This window comes from Arvicola amphibius, chromosome 1 (assembly GCF_903992535.2).
Source record: "Arvicola amphibius chromosome 1, mArvAmp1.2, whole genome shotgun sequence".
In the NCBI taxonomy this organism is placed as follows: Eukaryota; Metazoa; Chordata; class Mammalia; order Rodentia; family Cricetidae; genus Arvicola; species Arvicola amphibius.
Window position 1 is genome coordinate 150,464,885 of NC_052047.1, and position 19,316 is coordinate 150,484,200.

Below are 19,316 nucleotides of genomic sequence, written 5' to 3' on the forward strand. Positions count from 1 at the left end.
GATAAGAAAAGCTGGCAAGGAACAAGTCAAGCTAAGGCCGGGCATTCATAACAAAGAATAAGCCCCTGTGTGTGATTTATTTGGGAGCTGGGTGGTGGAGCCCCCAAAAGACAAAAGAGTAAAACATCACCCAGCAAGAGTGAGTATTTGGCAGCAACTGGGAGGGGGTTCCTTTTGTCCCTGGTCCTTGGAGTTGAAAGAAGCCTGTTGAAGAGGGACAGGGCTTCTGTGATTCCAGGATGTATACAGGAGTGGAAAGAGGAGGTTGGGGCTCAGGTCAGAAGGAATGGAGGCAGCAGTTGTTGGTTCAGTTTTAACTGGGATGTACGTGCAGGATGGGGAAAGGAAGGTTGAAGATTAGACCAAAAGAGATGTCAGAAGACTGAGTGGCTAAAGTCCTTCATGTCCCTGTTGCCTTGGGCAGCATCAGACGGTCATGTGTGTTTTCTAAACCGCTTCTGGCTATTCTTTGCCATTAGTCTTTTCTTGGTCCAGTTGGTCCGGGGGCACTGGCCTGGTCGTGCTGTGGGTTTTCCTTCCTTCCTTACCACCCTTCCTCCCTTCCTAGGACTCCCTCTCTCTCTCTCTCTCTCTCTCTCTCTCTCTCTCTCTCTCTCTCTCTCTCTCTCTCTCTCTCTCTCTCTCTCTCTCCCCCTCTTTCTCTCTCTGTTTCTCTCTCTCTCTCTCTCTGTCTCTGTCTCTCTCTGTGTCTCTGTCTCTCTCTCTCTCTCCTCCTAGTCCCCCATATCCCGCAGTGATGGCAGCTGCCTCTGTCAGGGCAGACCTGACTGGGAGAGCTGACTACGGGTGACTCAGCAAAGCCCTGGGGCCAGGGCAAGAGTAGTAAATCCAGGAGGCTGCGGGAGAAGGTGATAGCCTGAGGTGGGTGCTGTGTAGGTGCTGCCAGAGTTCCAGAAAATCTGTCTTTGGGTTCTTTTGTTTGTTTATTTTGTTTTGTTTTGTTTTGTTTTCGAGACAGGGTTTCTCTGTAGCTTTGGAGCCTGTCCTGGCACTAGCTCTTGTAGACCAGGTTGGCCTCGAACTTACAGAGATCTGCCTGCCTCTGCCTCCAAAGTGTTGGGATTAAAGGCGTGCGCCACCACCACCCTGCCTGTCATTGGGTTCTTGAGAAGTGAAGAAATCCTCACTGCAGGATCAGAACCCCTGCTCGGCTCACTTGACTCCTAGAACAGTCTCTTAGGAGGGACTTACCAACCTGTTGCTTGTCCCCTTTGAGTGGACCTTTTAGTGTGTGCTCTGAGACAGGGTCTCATGTAGTCCGTACTTTGGAAGTCACTGTATATAACTGATGGTGGCCTTAGTTCCCCATACTCCTGCTTCCACCGCACAAGCTCTGGGATTGCAGGCATGTGCCACCAGACCTGGTTTTATGCTGCACTGGGAACTGAACCTAGGGTGTCATGCACACGAGGCAAGCACTCTACCAGCTAGTCTGTAGCCCAGCCCTGAGCAGAGCTCTCTCCATGGCTTCAGAGAAAAAGCTGTAGCCCTTGGGAGCCTTTTCCCTCCCTCTGCTGCCTGGTCTTGACCCATTGGGCATTGACTCCTTTCTGCACACGCATAATGCCCCATCTCTGTTTCTTACTGTCCCTTACCAGAACCAGTCATGTCCTCATCTATTCCCTGGGACTCTACTATACCCATGTGTAGGGGAGAAGCGCCTGTCAATGTTTGCCCCAAGTAGGGACCCTGATTCAGGTCACGGGTTTCTGTTGTCATGAGGGTTGGGTCCCAGCCACTATTTTTCTAACAGTGCCCCAGGCAAACTAAAGGCCAGCCTGCCTTTAAAAAGCCCAGGGTGTCTAGAGAAGGGGAAGGCCTGCTTTCTAGTTCTCCCTGCTCCAGATGTTCAGTATCTAAGTGAGGAGACGTGAGGTCTCAGCCCATGCGTCACCTAGACAATTCCTCCAGCCCCTCTGAAGCATGGCACTCCTGGGTATTGCTCGCTCTAAATGGATGTTCTGGGAATCTGGGTCATCACCCTTCCTAGCTCCACTCCTGATTGCTACTGCATGTGTTCTGGACATGACCTCAGGATCACCTTAAAATTACCTACAGCGCCCCCAAGACCTGCTACCTTCCGTGTCAGTGATGGAGATGACAGTAATGGTGGTGGCAGTCCCAGTGAGGATGGCAATGATGGTGGCTGCTCTGCTGGTGATGGTAGTGTTGGTGAAGGAGGTGGTGATAATAGTGATGGGAGGATTAGTAGTGGCGGGGGATGGTAGCTCGAGTGATGGTGAGGGAAATGTGGTGATGGTGACACGGTGATGACAGCAGTGTTGGGGATGGTGATGGTCATGGTGGAGATGGTGGTCGTGAGGCTGGTGTTGGTGTCGGGGATGGTGATGATAGCGATGACTGTGGGGATGATGTGGAGTTGGTGATGGTGGGGATGATGGTGATGATGGTGGGGAAGGTGACGTTGATAACGGGGATATTGATGATAATGGTGATGGTGGTAAGGACCGTGGTGAAGGAAATGGTCGTGATGATGGCGGTAGTGGCCTTTGACTCTTGAGTATGTATTGGCCACTATTCTGAGCCCGCCGTTTTAATCCTTCTGACATTATTCCTGAACAGGCAGACCATCCCTACACACGTATTTGTGGAGGTGATCCCGAGGCAGAGCAGTGAAGCCAGGCCATCTGCTGCCTGTGGCAGAGCCATGGGGAGCTGCGGAACTGCACACAGGCAACCACTCTATCCCAGCTTCTGCCTGCTTTCCTGTAGCTCATCACTGTCCTCTCTCCCTAAGCTCCAGGGTCCATTTCTCCTGCGCCTCCACCTTCTCAAGGAGTGCCTTGGTGGCTGGAAAGGGCTGCCTTTGTTTCCGCACACTACACACTTGGCCCGTTCAGTCTCTAGACCAAATTTGTATGCATGTAGGTCCCTAGTAGGCTTTCTTAGACAAAAGTAGCCTCTCTCCTAAGCTGTCTTCCAGGGTCACCCCCACAGTGCTTTCTCCCTGCACCCTGCCTGCCTGCTAGCACCCAAAAGACACAGGGTCCCAGGACGTTTCTTGTGATTCTGGCAGGATTGTAGAGCACTCAAGAGCATTTTCGCTGCTGGCCCCTGGGCTCAGGCAATGGCCAGCAACCTGGACGTCTTACTGCCCACCTGGAGGTTGCATGCTAGGGAAAGTGGCTGGGGTGGCCGAGGCTGCCGGCTTGGCATCAGTTAGATAGGCAGCTGGACTTGAGGGCTAGTGTACTGTGGTTTAACTGCCCCCCCCCCATGGGAGTGCCCCTTTCAGCCCCTTCTGCCCTACTCCCTAGCTCCCTGCTACCAGGGATGGCGCCTGTGGCTCACTAAACAAATCTGCCCTAAGTAGGTCAAGGAGAGCGCCTAGCGAGCGACTGGCTCCATGCTCTTCCTTTCATGTGCCCAGCGGCTCCTGTAAGTCTGGCCTCTCTGCTCCAAAGGGACTTTGCTCTCCTTGCTATGTCAAAAAGATATTTCATGTTAAAATTCAACGCAAGATGTTAACCAGCCATAGGAACGAGGCTGTCAAGACAAGGGCTGCTTAAACAGGTTGAACTTCGCACCGGCTTGTTCTGACGAGGGTCCTGCCCACGCTGTGACCAGCTGGTCTGTTTGGACGTGGCTAGGAGAGAATACTGCCCCATCCACTGTGGCATCCTCCCCTGCGGCTCTCTCCAGGTTCTCAGCGTGTCCTGGGGATCCCACCTTTAACTGCAGAGCACACATATGTGCTTGTTGGGAGGGTTGGGGAGTGGGAGCTAGGAATATCTCTTCGGGGGAATGGTTTTTAAGAAGGTACCAGGACCAGATTGGCAGTGGTGGGGGTGGTGTGTGTGTGTGTGTGTGTGCAAATAAGTAGATTTTGGCAGGTAACCTCATCTCACCAGGAAACAAAGTGGCGGTGTTTGGCTGGCAGGACACCAACCTGGGGTTTAATCGGGGTCGTTCTTCTTGCATTTTGTGGACCGAGACTTCACACCTACTAAGAATTGAGCCCTGGCCGTGGTTTCAACAGAGCTCACAGGTTCTCTGGAGCCAGTGAGGGCTGGCGGCTTTCAGTGCCTGCTCTGCTCATCCCTTGGAGAAGTCAGTTACCCTCTCTGCATCTCAGAGTCCTCCCCTGGAGCACTGATGATAGTTCTACTCTTGTGAGGCTCTGGTGAGGGTTGAGTTTGTGTCAATAACTTACACACATCCCCGGCATGCAGTGAGCACATTGTTCATGCTGTTGCTAGGATTATTAGCATGGTTATTGTCATCATTAGTTTTAATTGTTTTGACAAGGTGGCTTGTAGATAACTTGTGGGAGCCTCTGGGGTTGAACTTGAGAAGTGCTCCCGGGGAGCTGTGGCTGGCCCAGAGTCAGGTCAGGGTCTGGGGAGCTGTGGCTGGCTCAGAGTCGCGTCAGGGTCTTGGGAGCTGTGGCTGGCCCAGAGTCAGGTCAGGGTTTGGAAGCCAAGCGGAGCCCATGCTGTTCGCCACAGAGCGAGGCAGGTGAGAATCTGGGTCGAATGTGAGTCATCTTTTCACATATGGCTAATGTGTGCTTGGTGGCTCTAAAAGAGACCTCCTGATTTTGTCTATTGAGGACACCTGTGAGGCAGATGCTGGGGAAACTGGGCTCCTGAGAACTAAACACAATTGGCCCACTTCCAAGCATGCCTTTTCGGTAGAATTTAAAAGAGGGTTTGGGGATGAGCTGGAACGTGCCATGTCCTGTCTCCTGCAGAGATATCTCAGCCTATGCTCTGTGATGCTGCCTCTCTGTCACTCCTGGATGGGTCTTCATCCTGAAGATAGCCTCTTTCTACACCCACACATGCACATGCCCATACATGTGTACACACAGGTGCACAACATGCCTGCACCACTCACCACTCACCCACCCCCACACACTGGAAGGACACAAGGGGCAGAGCTTTGAGCAGATGGAATCAGAGAGGGTGAGGCTGTGGCTGGGCAGCCAAATGGACCTTAGACTTCTTCATTCTCCTCTCTCCCCCCCCCCCCCTCTCCCTTCCCCCTCTCTCTCTCCCTCCCTCCCTTCCTCCCTCTTTCTCTTCCATTCATTTATCCATTCATCTGTCTGCTGGTCCCATCCACTATTCTCTCTGCTGGTTACTAAAAAGATAGCTTGAGGGGCTTGGGCTGTGGCTCAGTTGGTGGAGTGCTTGCTTAGCAGGAGAGCCTGGGATTGATCCTGCGGTGTGCGCCTGTCATCCCAGCAGCAGGGAGATGAAAGGAGAATCAGCAGTTCAAGATCATCTGTGCTACAGAGAGTTCAGAGCCAGCTCGGGGTGCAAGAGGCCATGTCTCATACAGACATAATAAGTAAACAAACACATAATACATACATACATGCACACGCACACACACATGAGCAGGATAGCTTGTATTGGGCCTTGGCACAGAGCTCTGGGCAGTCTGGGGGATGAATGTACCAGCTGTGTGTCTTGGGAGATGGGGGTAGAGGGCTTCAAGTATAGGGTCATCCACCTGCTTCTGACACGAAGACAGAGTCTATCAGGGTAAGGGCCGGCATGGAGGGAGCAGGCAGGCAGAGGTAGGAGGGCCTGTGGGGCTGGGAAGGGTCTATCCACAAGACCATTGTGTGAGGTTGTACAAAATTGGCAGGGTGGTGGGGGAGGGATGGGGACCTGTGTAGACTCAGAGTTGTCCATACAGAACCCTGAGGGGTCTCATAAGGACTTAGGACAGAATCCTGTATGGGACATGTAGAAACTGCTTTTGCTAAAAAGCATCAACTCTATTCACTTGGCCCAACCAATAAGAGCAAGACCTAAAGGAAGAACAGACCACCCCCAGGATGAGAACAGTTATCTGTCATGTGGAAGCTATACCATAGGGCAGGTCATCTTGTAGCAACCCAATTTGGCCCTCTAGGGTGATTAACATATATAACAATTTCTTCTTAAAAAACAACAATAAGCAGGCCAGTGGTGGCACTCACCTTTGATCCCAGCACCTGGGAGGTGGAGGCAGAAGAATCTCTGTGAGTTTGAGACCAGCCTGATCTGTAAAGCAAGTTCCAGGACATCCAGGACTACACAGAGAAACCCTGTCTCAAAAAAACAAAAACAAATAAACAAAAAATAACAACCAAAATCCAAACCAAACAAACAAACAAACAAACCCACCACTAACAACAAACTCAAACAAACAAAAGGATTTTTAAAACAATGGTTTATTTTACTCTCTCTCTCTCTCTCTCTCTCTCTCTCTCTCTCTCTCTCTCTCTCTCTGTGTGTGTGTGTGTGTGTGTGTGTGCATGTGTGCGTGCCTGCCTGCAGAGGCTCTAAAGCTTTAGATTCCATGGAGCTGGAGTCACAGGAAGTTGTGATCACGTGACATGGGTGCTGAGAATTGAACTCAGGTCCTCTGCAGGAACAGTCTGCACCCTCAGCTGCTGACGTCTTCCCTGTAACAACTTAAGGACCACCTTGCAGGACCTGTTGTATTAATGATGGGGCCAAATCTTGACCAGGATTGCTTAATAATGTATACTTCTCATACCAGCACCCCACGGTAAAGTTGGGGGTCACTGGACCCGTTATCTGTTTATCATCCCAGAGGCCAGTGACTGTGTCTCCTTTGTCTGCTTTATACCATTTCTTTGTCCCTTTAATCGTGTTTGGGGCAAGGGGCCAAAACTAGCTTATTTGGGTTGCTAGAGTCAAGGCCGTTGCCCTGAAACTCCAGCTTCAGGGTGGATAGATAAAGTGGGTATGAGAAAAGGAGGGCTGGACAATGAATAACCCTTAGGTGTCCAGCTTACACAGCCAAGCAGAACTCAGTGCCATTGACCCAGACAGGACAGCCCAAGGCCCAGGGAAGCTTGAGAGTTCAGTGTGGGTCATTCCGGAAGTTAAAAGGTGACTAATGAAGGTCGCCAGGGCACAGCTGATGTTGGGAGGGTCCTGTTGCTGTCCCCGGCTCTAGGAGCCCCGTGAGAAGGCGCTGTGAAGCTTGTGGCTGGTGGCTGGACTTGATGTTCTGGCCTGAGCTGGTCACGTGACTGAGCTGCCAGGCTGAGCTGTGTGACTTGGCCCCTGAGGTCTGTTTGATGTGGTCCACAGGTTATGATTGAAAAAACCCAGTCAGTGTTGAACACTGGGAGATTTCACATAAAAGCTGTCTTTTCTAAGTTAAAAAGAATTCTCTGGGCTCGTGAGCTCCACAGCAACAGCTGAACGGACCAGAGTTGCTAATGCCTTCAATTGCACCAGTGAGCTATGCACTGCCCCCTGCAGGTGAGCCCAGTACTGCCCCTCCAGGCCCAGCCCTGGTGGGCCTTCTGCATGTGAGTCCTGCCCTGCCTCTTGCAGGCTAGCCATGAACTGTTCAAGAAATCCCTGTACTGTCCCCTTAAGGTCAACCCCTGCATCGCCCACTGCAGTGAGCCTTGCACTGCCCTCTGAAGGCAGCTATTAAAAGTTACCTTTTACTTAGACTGCCTGTTTACCCAACGAGTTGTTTCTTCACCATCTCTCCTCCTCTGGCCTGAGATGATTTTCTGACTATATATCTTCCCTTCTTCCTTCTCTTCTTCCCTTCCTTCCCTTTTCTCTCTTTCTTTTAAGCGGATACTGCACATTCATTTCCCAGCCACCCAGAGAGAACAATCACACAGAAACTCTATTAATTACAATACTGTTTGGCCAATGGCTCAGGCATTTTCTAACTAGCTCTTACATCTTAATTTAACCCCCTTCTATTAATCAATGTATCACCACGAGGCTGTGGCCTACCAGTAAGGTTTTGGTGTCTGTCTCCTTTGGCAGCTATGTGGTGTCTCTTTGACTCTGCCTACTCTCTCATGTATCTCTGAATTTCCTGCCTAGCTTTATTCTGCCCTGCCATAGGCCAAAGTAACTTCTTTATTAACCAATGGTAATAAAACATATTCACAGAATACAGAGGGAAAACCCGTATCATCTCCCCTTTTCTGTCTAAATAAAAAAAAGTTTTAATTCCAACATAGTAAAATTACATATAACAACAGGTATTAAGCAAGAGTTATAGTTATAATATGTAGTCTATTTATATCTGGCAAAATTAAAGAAAATATTCTATCATCTATTTTATCTTTGTGAGTCTAAAGCTTGGTAACCAAATTATCTTTTATTATAACTAAAGAAAACTATAATTATAAATATCTAGCCTTCAACTCCATCAAAGACCCCAGAAGGCTATAATATTACCTAAGTAAACAGAAAGTTCATTGTAAGCAACTTCCAAAACTCTAGAATTTACAGAAACATTTCACAGCCTGGACAGTCACCCAAAGTTCTCCTGTAGTGTTGGGGCATCCATCTTCAGCCTACTGGCCCATAATATCTTGCAGACTTTTCCATGAAGCAGGAAATTTGAAAGACTGTTTTTACCTGTGTTGACAGTTTGTCAGTCACTTTTTTCTGTGTCCTGCAGAATGTCTGACAGATTCTTTCATGAAGCAGGAACCCTGAAGGACTGTCTCACTGTCTTTTGACAAGTTCAGCAGTCATGTTTCTGTGGGTCCTGAATGTTCAGTTCATACAACATACTTTCAAGCAGTCCAGGCTTGTTTCTTGCCCAAATGGTTAACCTTGTCACACTGAAGGCAAGTTCCATAACGAGTTTCTTCAATGCCATCAACCTCTCTGAAGTACTTGATGCTGCCAGAAGCAGACATGTCTCATTGATGAGAAAAGTCTAAGTTCTTAAAATCTTTTAAATGTCATTTTCTGTAGGTCTTTGAAGTGTTGAAGATTATTTAACTGAAATATGTCTCTGTATATCTAGAAAACTTAACATGACTATTAGTTTGACTATTATAGGTGACTATCTATTAATCTGTATTTCTTTCTTTTTTTTTTTTTCGAGACAGGGTTTCCCTGTAGTTTCTAGAGCCTGTCCTGGAACTAGCTCTTGTAGACCAGGCTGGCCTCGAACTCAGAGATCCACCTGCCTCTGCCTCCCGAGTGCTGGGATTAAAGGCGTGCGCCACCACCGCCCGGCTTAATCTGTATTTCTTAAATGAGCTGCACAAACACAATACCTTAAACAAGAGCAGAAATGCATATATACAGTATAAAAAAATCGACCTTAAATTTGTATCAATAGACCAAGATCAATACCAAGCCAAAGTATTCATCTTCATATCATATCTCCCCCCACTGTTTTAGAAAGAGATTGACTGTAACCATTTAACCATTTATAATCAACCCCCTTTAAATGAAAACAAACATTCATAAACAACCATTTTGGGAATTTAGGTGTAGTTTTCTCCAAACTGTTTTCTGCTATTTATTAGGTGAAGTATTTTTAGGGTTCATGGAGACCTTTTGTGGGGTTTTGTTTCATCAAACTACATTAGTCTGGAAGGAATCCACAGGTTTTTATCTTCTGTGGAAACAAAAGCAGAACTTCTTTTCCAAAGAAACATCCTTAGACTCAAATTTTGAAGTCAAGATACCTTTAAAATATATATGTTGGTTTAGTTTAGCAGCCTGTACAATGAAATGTCTCTCTGTAATTAACTCATTCACAGTAAAAAAAATCAAAGAAAACACAATAATATGCATAATCCAGATTCTCTGTGTATATTCCATCTTTATGTGCCTTATTTTTTTACTTTATTACATTTTAATATTTATTTTATTATTTTTACCCCTTTAATCTATGGCTGTCTCTTTCTTCTCTCTCTCTTAAACCCACATACATTTATCCAATACTGTGACCCATTTAGAGATCTTCTTTTTTGTCTGAACCTGTCTTTATTGCATAATCTGCAATCCTTTTCTGATCAGAAGCGCTTCTTAAAATGCTAAGCGGGCGTGGCTAGGACTAAGGCTGCTTTGCCTTTTGGCTCCACCCAGTCCAACATGGTGGAGGTCTGTTCACCGCCAGCTCTGCAAGCCATGCTCACGGCCCCAATTCCAGGGACACAGTGGGTCTATTTTTTAAGTTGCCATTAAGCAACTTATAGCATTCTGCTCACAAACCCCATTTAAACAGACCTCCTGAAAAATCCAGAGCCATCCATGTTGCCAGCATGAACCAAGAAGCTGGCTCTTAAAGGAGCCAGGCAGTTTTTGCTGCTAACACTGAGTCAGGAAGCCATCTCTTAAACAAACAGAGCCCACCTGAGAAAATGCTGCTACCAAAAAATTGTGCTTAACTCTGTTCTTTTGTGTCTAGAATTCCTTCCCAAGCCCTCTCAGGTTTTATGTGGATGTAGTTGGCCCATGTTGGCACCATTTGTAAACTGAGACTGCATATTCATTTCCCAGCCACCCAGACCCAAATAATCACACAGAAGCTCTATTAACTACAATACTGTTTGGCCGATGGCTCAGGCATATCTCTAACTAGCTCTTATATCTCAATTTCACCCATTTCTATTAATCAATGTATCACCATGAGGATGTGGCCTACTGGTAAGGTTCTGGTATCTGTCTCCTTCAGCAGCTATGTGGTGTCTCTTTGACTCTGCCTACTCTCTCTATATATCTCTGTTTGGATTTCCTGCCTAGCTTTATTTTGCCTGCCATAGGCCAAAACAACTTTTTTATTAACCAATAGTAATAAAACATATTCACAGCATACAGAGGGGAATCCCACACCACTTTCTTTTGTTTGTTCTTCCCTTCCTTTTATCTTTCTTCTTCTTCCTCTTCCTCTTCTTCTAGAAATTATATGTATGTTTGTACGTGGGTATGAATGTAAGTGAGTGCAGGAGCCCACAGGAACTAGGGGTGTTAGATCCCCTGGAGCTGGAGTTACAGGTAGTTGTGAACTCCCTGATGTGGTGGTGGGAATTGATTTCTGGTCTTCTGGAAGATCAGTGCATGCTCCAATCCCCTGAGCCATTTCTCCAACCTTAATTTCTGTCTGTCTCATTTGTGTGTGTGTGTGTGTGTGTGTGTGTGTGTGTGTGTGTGTATGTGTGTGTGTGACTTTGACAGCTTTGGGAAATATTTTTGGGCTTTTTTTTTTGTTTGGGCTTTCCTAATGTTTTTCTTGTGATCAGACAGGGTATAGGCCCTGGAAAGATCAGTGGATGGCAGATATCCTTATCATATACCTGTGAATGTATGCACAGTGGTGCAGATATGCACTAAGGACCCCCAAGGATGATGGGCAAAGTGGTATCTGTCTAGTGTCTTGGGGACCCTTACTAAGGTTGTTATGGATTGGTTGCCAGTTTCATCTGGTTTCGGTTGCCACAGCAGTCTAGATTCTTGTGTTCTCAAAGGAGATGTATTCAGACAGGACACAGTAGCAGACCAAGATGTCATGGTTTGATTAGAGCGAGCAAGGAAGTAGGAGCATGCTCTTTAGAAAGAGAACAGGCTATGTGTACAGCTAGGACACTGACCTTGGCAGACATGGACTATTTCTTTCCTCTCTGGTATCTCCTCCCTGGTGTCTTTCTTCAGGGTGGGCATTGCTGAGAAAGGGGCGTATTCTTTTCAGAAGTCCATTTTTACCCAGAATCCAGTTTACTTTAAGGCTCCCTATAAGATGCAAAGACATGCATCAGCAGGGCAGCTGGAGAGATGCGCAGTGGTTAAGAGTCCTGGCTGTTCCTCCAGAGGACCTGAGTTAGTTCTCAACACTCACACTGTAACTCACCCATCTGTACCTCCAGTTCCAGAGGGTCTAATGCCCTCTTTGGGCCTCTGTGGGCCTCTGTGGGCATTGCATACATGTGGCTCACAGATATTCAAACAGATCAAATAAAATATAATAAATCATTCTTCAAAAAGAAAATGTGTTAAGTTCACTGGAGGGAAGAGGAACTGTCTACTGCATATATTCTCCAGGCCAGCAATTCCTGGGAGACAGAGCTGACCTGGCTACTTGGCCACATGACTTGCTGTTCTTCACTTCCTGTCTCATGGACTCCCAACTATCTCTACATCCTGTTTTGGGACCCTGAGCTGTCACAGCTGGAAAGATCACCACCACCTATGATCCCCTGTGCCTGGTTTTGGGATCCTATTGGTCAGTTATTCCAGAGTACCACAGTCATCACTCAGGACATCTAGTTCTCTGAGTCCTTGCCCCAAGCACCCAGATGTGGAAAAACAACCCATGTACAGTGGTAAGGCAGGGCAGCTCATTTATACAACATCTGCCTAGTGTGCAGAAGGCTGTGGGTTCTGTCCCTGCAAAACACACACACACACACACATAAACACACACACACACACACACACACACACACACACACACTCAGAGCCAGCATTGGTGGGACATAGACAAAGGTGAGAGAATTCACTGCAAGTTCATGGCCAGACCCAACCTAACCCTCCTCAGCCCTTCAGTCTCATTATTTCCCCATCGCTCCCTCTCCATGCTTTTGATCCCTTAGCCCCTTCTCTCTTGCTCCCTGCTTTCATCCCTCCCTTGAAGTCTCAGGAAACAACTCATACTGTCTGCCATCCCATCCGGCCCTTTAGTCCCTGTGTCTGTACTCCTTTCTCCAACGTATACATACAGCTCTTCCCCATGTCCCCATCCACAGTCTCCCATGTTATAACCCCTGATGAGAACAGATATACCCACTGTGATTTGCTGTGGAATAATCCTCTTGTTTACTGTAAAGATTTGTCACTTGATTTGGTTTAATAAAATGGTGATTGGCAAGTAGCTGGGCAGGAAGTATAGGTGGAATGACCAAACTAAGGATGCTGGGATAAAGAAGGGCAGAGTCTAGAGAGTTTGCAGTGGATGCAGAGAAAGCAGGATGTGTAGAAAATGAGGTAACAAGCCATGAGTCACATGGTAGATAAGAAATATGGGTTAATTTAAATGTAAGAGTTAGCTAGTAATAAGCCTGAGCTATTGGTCGAGCATTTGTAATTCATATTAAGTCTCCGTGTTGGTTATTGGAAACTGGCAGCTGGGAAAGAAACATCCACCTATAGTGATTGATCTGAGATGTAAATCATAGAGACCTCAGAATCTCACATGAATGTTACCAAGCTGCATGTGTTGAAGTGTACGGGACCAAGGTGTATTGAATGAGAAAATTATGAGTGTTTGGAGTGATGGCCAATTTGGTCAGTGGCACATGCCTGGGAACATGTGGTTGGCAGTGCTGAAACGGCTCCATTCCTACAACTCAGTGTGACTCTGTTGATACTTATTTGATTTAACTGAATTTTTTTGCTGTACTGAATTGGGCTTGGACTTTATGTACACCAGGCAGGTAGATTCTCTTCCACTGAGCCACACTCTCAATCCATTGATTTTTAACTATAATTATAGTGTTTGCTTCAGAGCTTAGGGCAGGGGAAGAGTCACTAAGAAGCCCTGGCTGGCCTAGAACTTACATCTGGTTTACTTATTAATATATTTATTTGTGCGTGTGTGTATTCACATGTGTAGATGTGTGTGTGCATGTGCGTGTGTGCATGTGTGTGTGCATGGGTCTATGTGGATGTTGGAGCACAGCTTTGCGGCTCCAGTTCTCTCCTTCCACCTTTCCATTTGCCGGGCTTGAACAGCAAGCGCCTTTAACTTTACCATCTGTCAGGCTTGTGATCATCTGTTCATCTGCTGAGTGGTGTTTTGGTTGCTTCCAGCTCTTGGTAATTACAAATAAAGTTGCTATAAACTTGTATATATTAACATTCACTGTCCCACGTTTCCTTTCCTCCTGCTGAATGCACAGGAGAGAGTGGCAGGCCCCGTGGTGCGTTGATGCTGAATTTCCCCATCCCAGTCACTCCGCAGTCTTGCGGTCTCTTCTATCTTACTGTCTTGTTCTGCACTGGGCTTTGCATGTAGCCCAGGCAGGCCTTGAACTTGTGATTCTCTTGCCCCAGCCTCCCGAGTGGCAAAGATGACAGGCACGCCACACTCTGTTGCCGTTTTCTCTTACTCGTCTTCCTTCCCAGGAGTGCTTGTCCCAGATAAGCCTACCCTGATGTGTACCTGAAACTGCAAAGAGCCGCGAGGAGTTAGGTAATTTTAAAAAAAAAGAAAAAGGAAAGCAAGCAGATGTGATAGTGCAGACCTTTAATCACAGCACCCTGGAGGCAGAGGCAAGTAGAAAAATCTCTGTGGGTTTGAGGGCAGCCTGGTTTACACAGTGATCCCAGGCTAACTAAGACTACATAGTGAAACTCTGTCTCCCTCCCCTCCCCCCCCCCGCAAAATACGTATTTTTTAAAAGCCTAATATCAGACTTTCTAAAGTATGTCTTTCATATTTTTCGAGATAAAAGATGATCGTATATACTCCTGATTTCCCCCTTCAACTTCCCCAGGTCTCCCTGCAATGTACCTCCCACCTCCTACCTCCTATCTTTTTTTCTTTTTTATATCCCAGCAAGTCCAGTTAGTGCTGCTCATATTTGCATGGGGGTAGGGCCAGTAGCCACATCATTTATAAAGGATGAATTTTCCCCCAGCAACTGTCTACTGTCAACAGTCCTCAGTGTGCCGAGAGAGTCTCCCGTCCGTCTCCATCTCTGCTGCTGGTGATCACAGTCGCTCTGGGTTCATGCGTTTGAGAACTACATCATGTCCAGAAGTCAACATGTCATATCTCCTCCCCGTCCTCAGGCTCTTGCATTCTTTCTGCCTCCTCTTCCCTGATGCTGGTGGGTCGGCACAGATGTCTGTCCAGGGCGGTGTAACAAGTGCTCTATCACCGAGACACAGCCCAGTCCTTTGCTCTTCTCTTTGCGGACTTGTCTGAGCTAATTCTGTTCTTTGTGTTTTTGTGTCAACATTAGCTTGCCTGTGCTTGTCATGGTTTTGTTGGTATGTTTCTCTGAGACAGGGTCTCATGAAGCCCAGGTACTCTGGAAATTGCTATGTAGCCAAGGATAACTTTGAACTCCTCATCTTCCTGCCTCTCCTCCATCCTGGAATTAGGCGCCTCCACTTCTGACTGTGCTTGTCTGTTGATTCAAAGGAGGATGCTGACATGGAGGTTACATCGAATCTGAGACCCAAACTGTAGAGAACTGGCGTTTTAATAATATCGAGCTTCCCAATCCTGAACACAGGCCAAATGGCCAGTGTTTGTTTCCTCCCGAGTTTGTGCCTTTGGTCCTCCTAGCGGCATTCACGAGCTGCCCTTCCTTCATTGATTTGTTCCTGGGTATCGCGTCTCCCCATGCCACTGTTAAGTGGCTTTTGCATTAGCATATTCACTTCTGTAGGTTACTAGTTCCCAGAAATACAGTTGAATTGCAGATATCAAACTTGAATTCGGCAGCTCTGCCAATCTCAGTTATTTCAGTAACTTAATTTTGAGCTAGCCCAGTGAGCTGGTTACTTCTTGTTGTTTTTGAGACTGGGTTTCTCCATGTAGCCTTGGCTGTCCCGGAACTTGCCCTGTAGACCAGGATGGCCTCAAACTCAGGGATCCACCTGTCTCTGCCTCCTGAGTGCTGGAGATCAAAGGTGTGCGTCATCACCGCCCAGGGAGCTGGTTACTTTTAACTGTCAACTACACACAACCTAGACTCACCTGAGAGTCTTACTGAGAAATTGTCTAGATTGGCTTGGTTTGTGGACATGTCTGGGGTGCATTGTCTTTAATTTGTGATTGTTGTAGGAAGACCTGCCCTGAATGCTGAGATACCATGTCTCTGGCCAGCCCTGAACTGTATGTAAAGAACACTAGCTGAACGGAAGCAGGGAACATGGATACTTTGTTCCCATTCTGCTCTTGATCGTGGATGGAGTATGCTTAGCTGCTTGAGTTTCTGCCATGACTTCTCCTCAGTAACAGACTGTGTGAAGGGCTCTAGCAGGCCCCAAGTGTCGCAAACATTGCAGACAGGATGTGCCCTTTTACCCTTTTTCTTCTCCTCTGCTAGAAACCATTATATCCCTAAAGCTGCCCCCAAGGTTTATTCTCTTATTTGGCTACTTCCTCCTCCCGAGGCTGACTACTAAGGTCCAGCTATCAGAGTATGCAAGTCCAGCAATCAAAAGCCTCCTTTGGCTGCTCTAATTAACACACCCAATCAAAAGTAAACACCTCATGTAAACGCAGGGTTTCCCTCTTTCCTTTATAAACTGCCATTTGCCTACAGATCTCTATCCAGAGCAGTCCTTTGTCCCTCCAGGGCAAATATCCCCCTTGTTTCTTCCCCTCCTCCTTGTTTCTCTTCCCTTCTCCCTTGTCCTCTGTCTCTTGTTTTTGTCTTTTATTTGTTCTCTGCCTTTTTTTTCTCCTCTGGGGCAAATATTGTGCTGAAAACTTGGTCTTGAGTTGTCTTGTGCCGACTTTGAGGTCTTTTCACAGTGACCTGGAATCGTTGTTTTGGACTTTTTTGGTGGTATTGTTGTTATTTTGTTTTTTGAATTTTTTATTTTTCTGTGTAGCCTTGGCTGTCCAAGATCTCAGTCTGTAGGTTAGGCTGGCCTTGAACTAACAGAGATCTTCCTGCACCTGTCTCCTGAGTGTCGGGATTGAAGGTGTGTGTCACAGTGACCTGGATTAGCAAGTCCAATGAATCCCTTTCCCCTCCAAGCTGCATTCTGTCAGGATGTCTTATCACAGCTGCGTAGAGACAGCTAGACACCCAGGCTAATTTCGAACCTGTGGTCATCTTTTTGCCTTGACCTCTGGGTTGCTGGGACTGCAGGTGTGCGTCACCACATGGTTTTCTGAAGTGTTTATCTAATTATTCTTTATCAATAAAAACTCGGCAGTCAGATATTGGTGTAATGATCAGAGAAACAGCAAAGAAACCACCAGTGACCCCCCCTCCTTGATCCAAGAGGGCAGAGACCCTCTCTAAGCCCCGCCCTACTACTTCCTGTGTCTCTCTATCTTCAGTCCTCTAAAACCTCTATGGTTAATTCTGGTCAACTAGTGGCTAGTTCCTCCCTCTTATTCAAAACAAACTTTATTGGCAGTCTTGGGAGCATCAGAATTTAATCAAAATTTACACAACACTTCCCCATTTTTTGTTTTTTTTTTTGGTTTTTCGAGACAGGGTTTCTCTGCAGCTTTAGAGCCTGTCCTGGAGCTAGCTCTTGTAGACCAGGCTGGTCTCGAACTCACAAAGATCCTCCTGCCTCTGCCTCCCGAGTGCTGGGATTAAAGGCATGTGCCACCACAGCCCGGCTCCCATTTTTTTCTAAATAGAAAGGGAAGGTTTTAACTCTGACACAGAAAAACTATATTAAATAAGAACAATTATCAGGTAAGAATTACATTCATGATGTAATTCACAATTGCATTTGACAAATTCAGAGAAAATATTTCATTATTTATCTTATCTTGGTGAGTTTAAAGCCTTGTACCTAATTCACTCTCTATCTTAACTTGTATTACCAACCCCAAACTATTTTTTCAGACCTCAAACCTTTTCTTAGATAAACAATTGAAGCTTTATGTCTCTCAACCTTATATATTTCATACCTGTGAATTTCTCTTATGAATTTGGTAGCAAGGAAAACTGTAACTATAACTATCTAGTCTTCAACTCAATCAGAGACTGGAGAAGGATATAATATTACCTGAGTAAACAGGAAGTGCAGAACAAACAACTTCCAAAACTATAGACAAGAAAGAGACAGCTGGCTGTCTAGACAGTCACCCAAGCTTCCTCTGCGATGTTGGGGCATCCTTCTTGGCACAGGATTTTTCTGTGAAGCAGGAGTTTTGGAGGACTAGCCATCTTGTCTTGGCAAAGTTCAGCAGTTGCTTTCTTTTGTGTCCTGCTTGTCCAATTTGGTCAGTACAATGCAGCAGTCGAGACACTAGCAGTTTATTTCCCAGTTTGCCACAAAGAAAGCAAACTTCATATGGAGGCTCTTGAATGCCCATCATCTTCTCTGAAGTAGATTGGTGCTGCCAGGAGCAAAGTGTCTCATTGTCATAAAAAGCCTTATGTTATTATAACATTTTAAATGACATATTCTGAAGCTCTCTGAAGTGTTTGAAGACCACCTATCTAAAATATTTCTCTGTTTGGCATTGAAAACACACCTAACATGACTACAAGTTTGATTGTTATAGGTAACTAGTAACCTGAATTTCTTTATTATCATAAATAGTTTGTAATAACTTTCAAGGACTAGAAATTTACATTACATTGTTAAATGAGCTGCATAGGTATAAAAGTAGAAATATATGTTCAGTATGTCCTAACAAAAATAACCTTAAATTTGTATCAATATACAAAAATCAATATTAGTGCAAAATATTTAAGACTAGTAGTTGCTTTTTTAGTTTAAAAATAGATTCAATAATCTACCCCTTTATCCTATCATTTTTATATCCCCTCTTTTTTTTTCAGAATGAGTTCCCTGAATATAATCTTCTTTGTTCAGCTTTTTTCCTGACCCATACCAATAACAACTTGTAACAAATATCCATAACTCACTGAATGACAAAAAACACCCATCCTCCGCCTGCCAGCCCTCAGCCGGAGCCTGCAGGAAAGAAGGCCCACCCACCCTCTGCTGGAGCCAGGGCAAGCAGACCTTCAGGATAGCTGAGCCACCTCTAGAGTGACCGAAACTGTGGCCCTGACTCCACCATGAGGAGTGACCATCTAAGTCTTGGATCCACTGGCACCTGGAGGAGAGACCACAGAGACGCAGCCCCAACGGCACCAACTGGAGGAAAAGATGGGTAGACAACAAGGTAAGAACACACTCAACAACAGGTAAAAGAAATAATTCAAGACTCAAAAACCGAAATAGAGACAATAAAGAAAGCACAAACTAAGGGAGCACTGGAGATGGACAACATTAATAAACAATCAGGGAGCACAAACGCAAGCATAAACAACAGAATACAAGAGATGGAAGAGACAATTTCAGGCGCTGAAAATACAATAGAGGAAACAGATTTACCAGCCAAAGAAAATGTTAGATATAACAAAAGCTTACACAAAATAGTCAGGAAATATGGGACACCATGAAAAGACCAAACCTAAGAAGAATAGGGATAGAAGAAGGAGGAGAGGCTCAACTCAAAGGCACAGAAAATATATTCAACAAAATCACAAGAAGAAAACTTTCCCAACCTAAGGAAGGATATGCCTATGAAGGTACAAGAAGCTTACAGAACACTAAATAGACTGGACCAAAAAAAAAAAAAAAAGGTCCCCTAACCATATAATAATCAAAACACTAAACATACAGAATAAGGAGAGAATATTAAGAGCTGCAAAGGATAAAGGCCAAGTAACGTATATAGGCAGACCTACAAGAATTATAACTGACTTCTCAATGGAAACAATGAAAGCCAGAAGGTCCTGGTCAAGCATTATGCAGACATTAAGAGATCATATATCTAACAAAACTTTCAACTACCAT

General features: G+C 45.9%; 1 protein-coding gene across 1 annotated transcript in view; it reads right to left on the reverse strand.

Moving 5' to 3' along the window:
- Window positions 1-7,172: 7,172 nt before the first annotated feature.
- The window catches only part of LOC119802158 (solute carrier family 22 member 11), a 48,386-nt gene continuing 36,242 nt past the window's right edge, over window positions 7,173-19,316 (reverse strand). Inside the window, exon 12 of the mRNA XM_042054423.1 lies at window positions 7,173-7,451. Coding sequence (XP_041910357.1) covers window positions 7,173-7,451 — 279 coding nt within the window. The remainder of the gene's footprint in view (window positions 7,452-19,316) is intronic.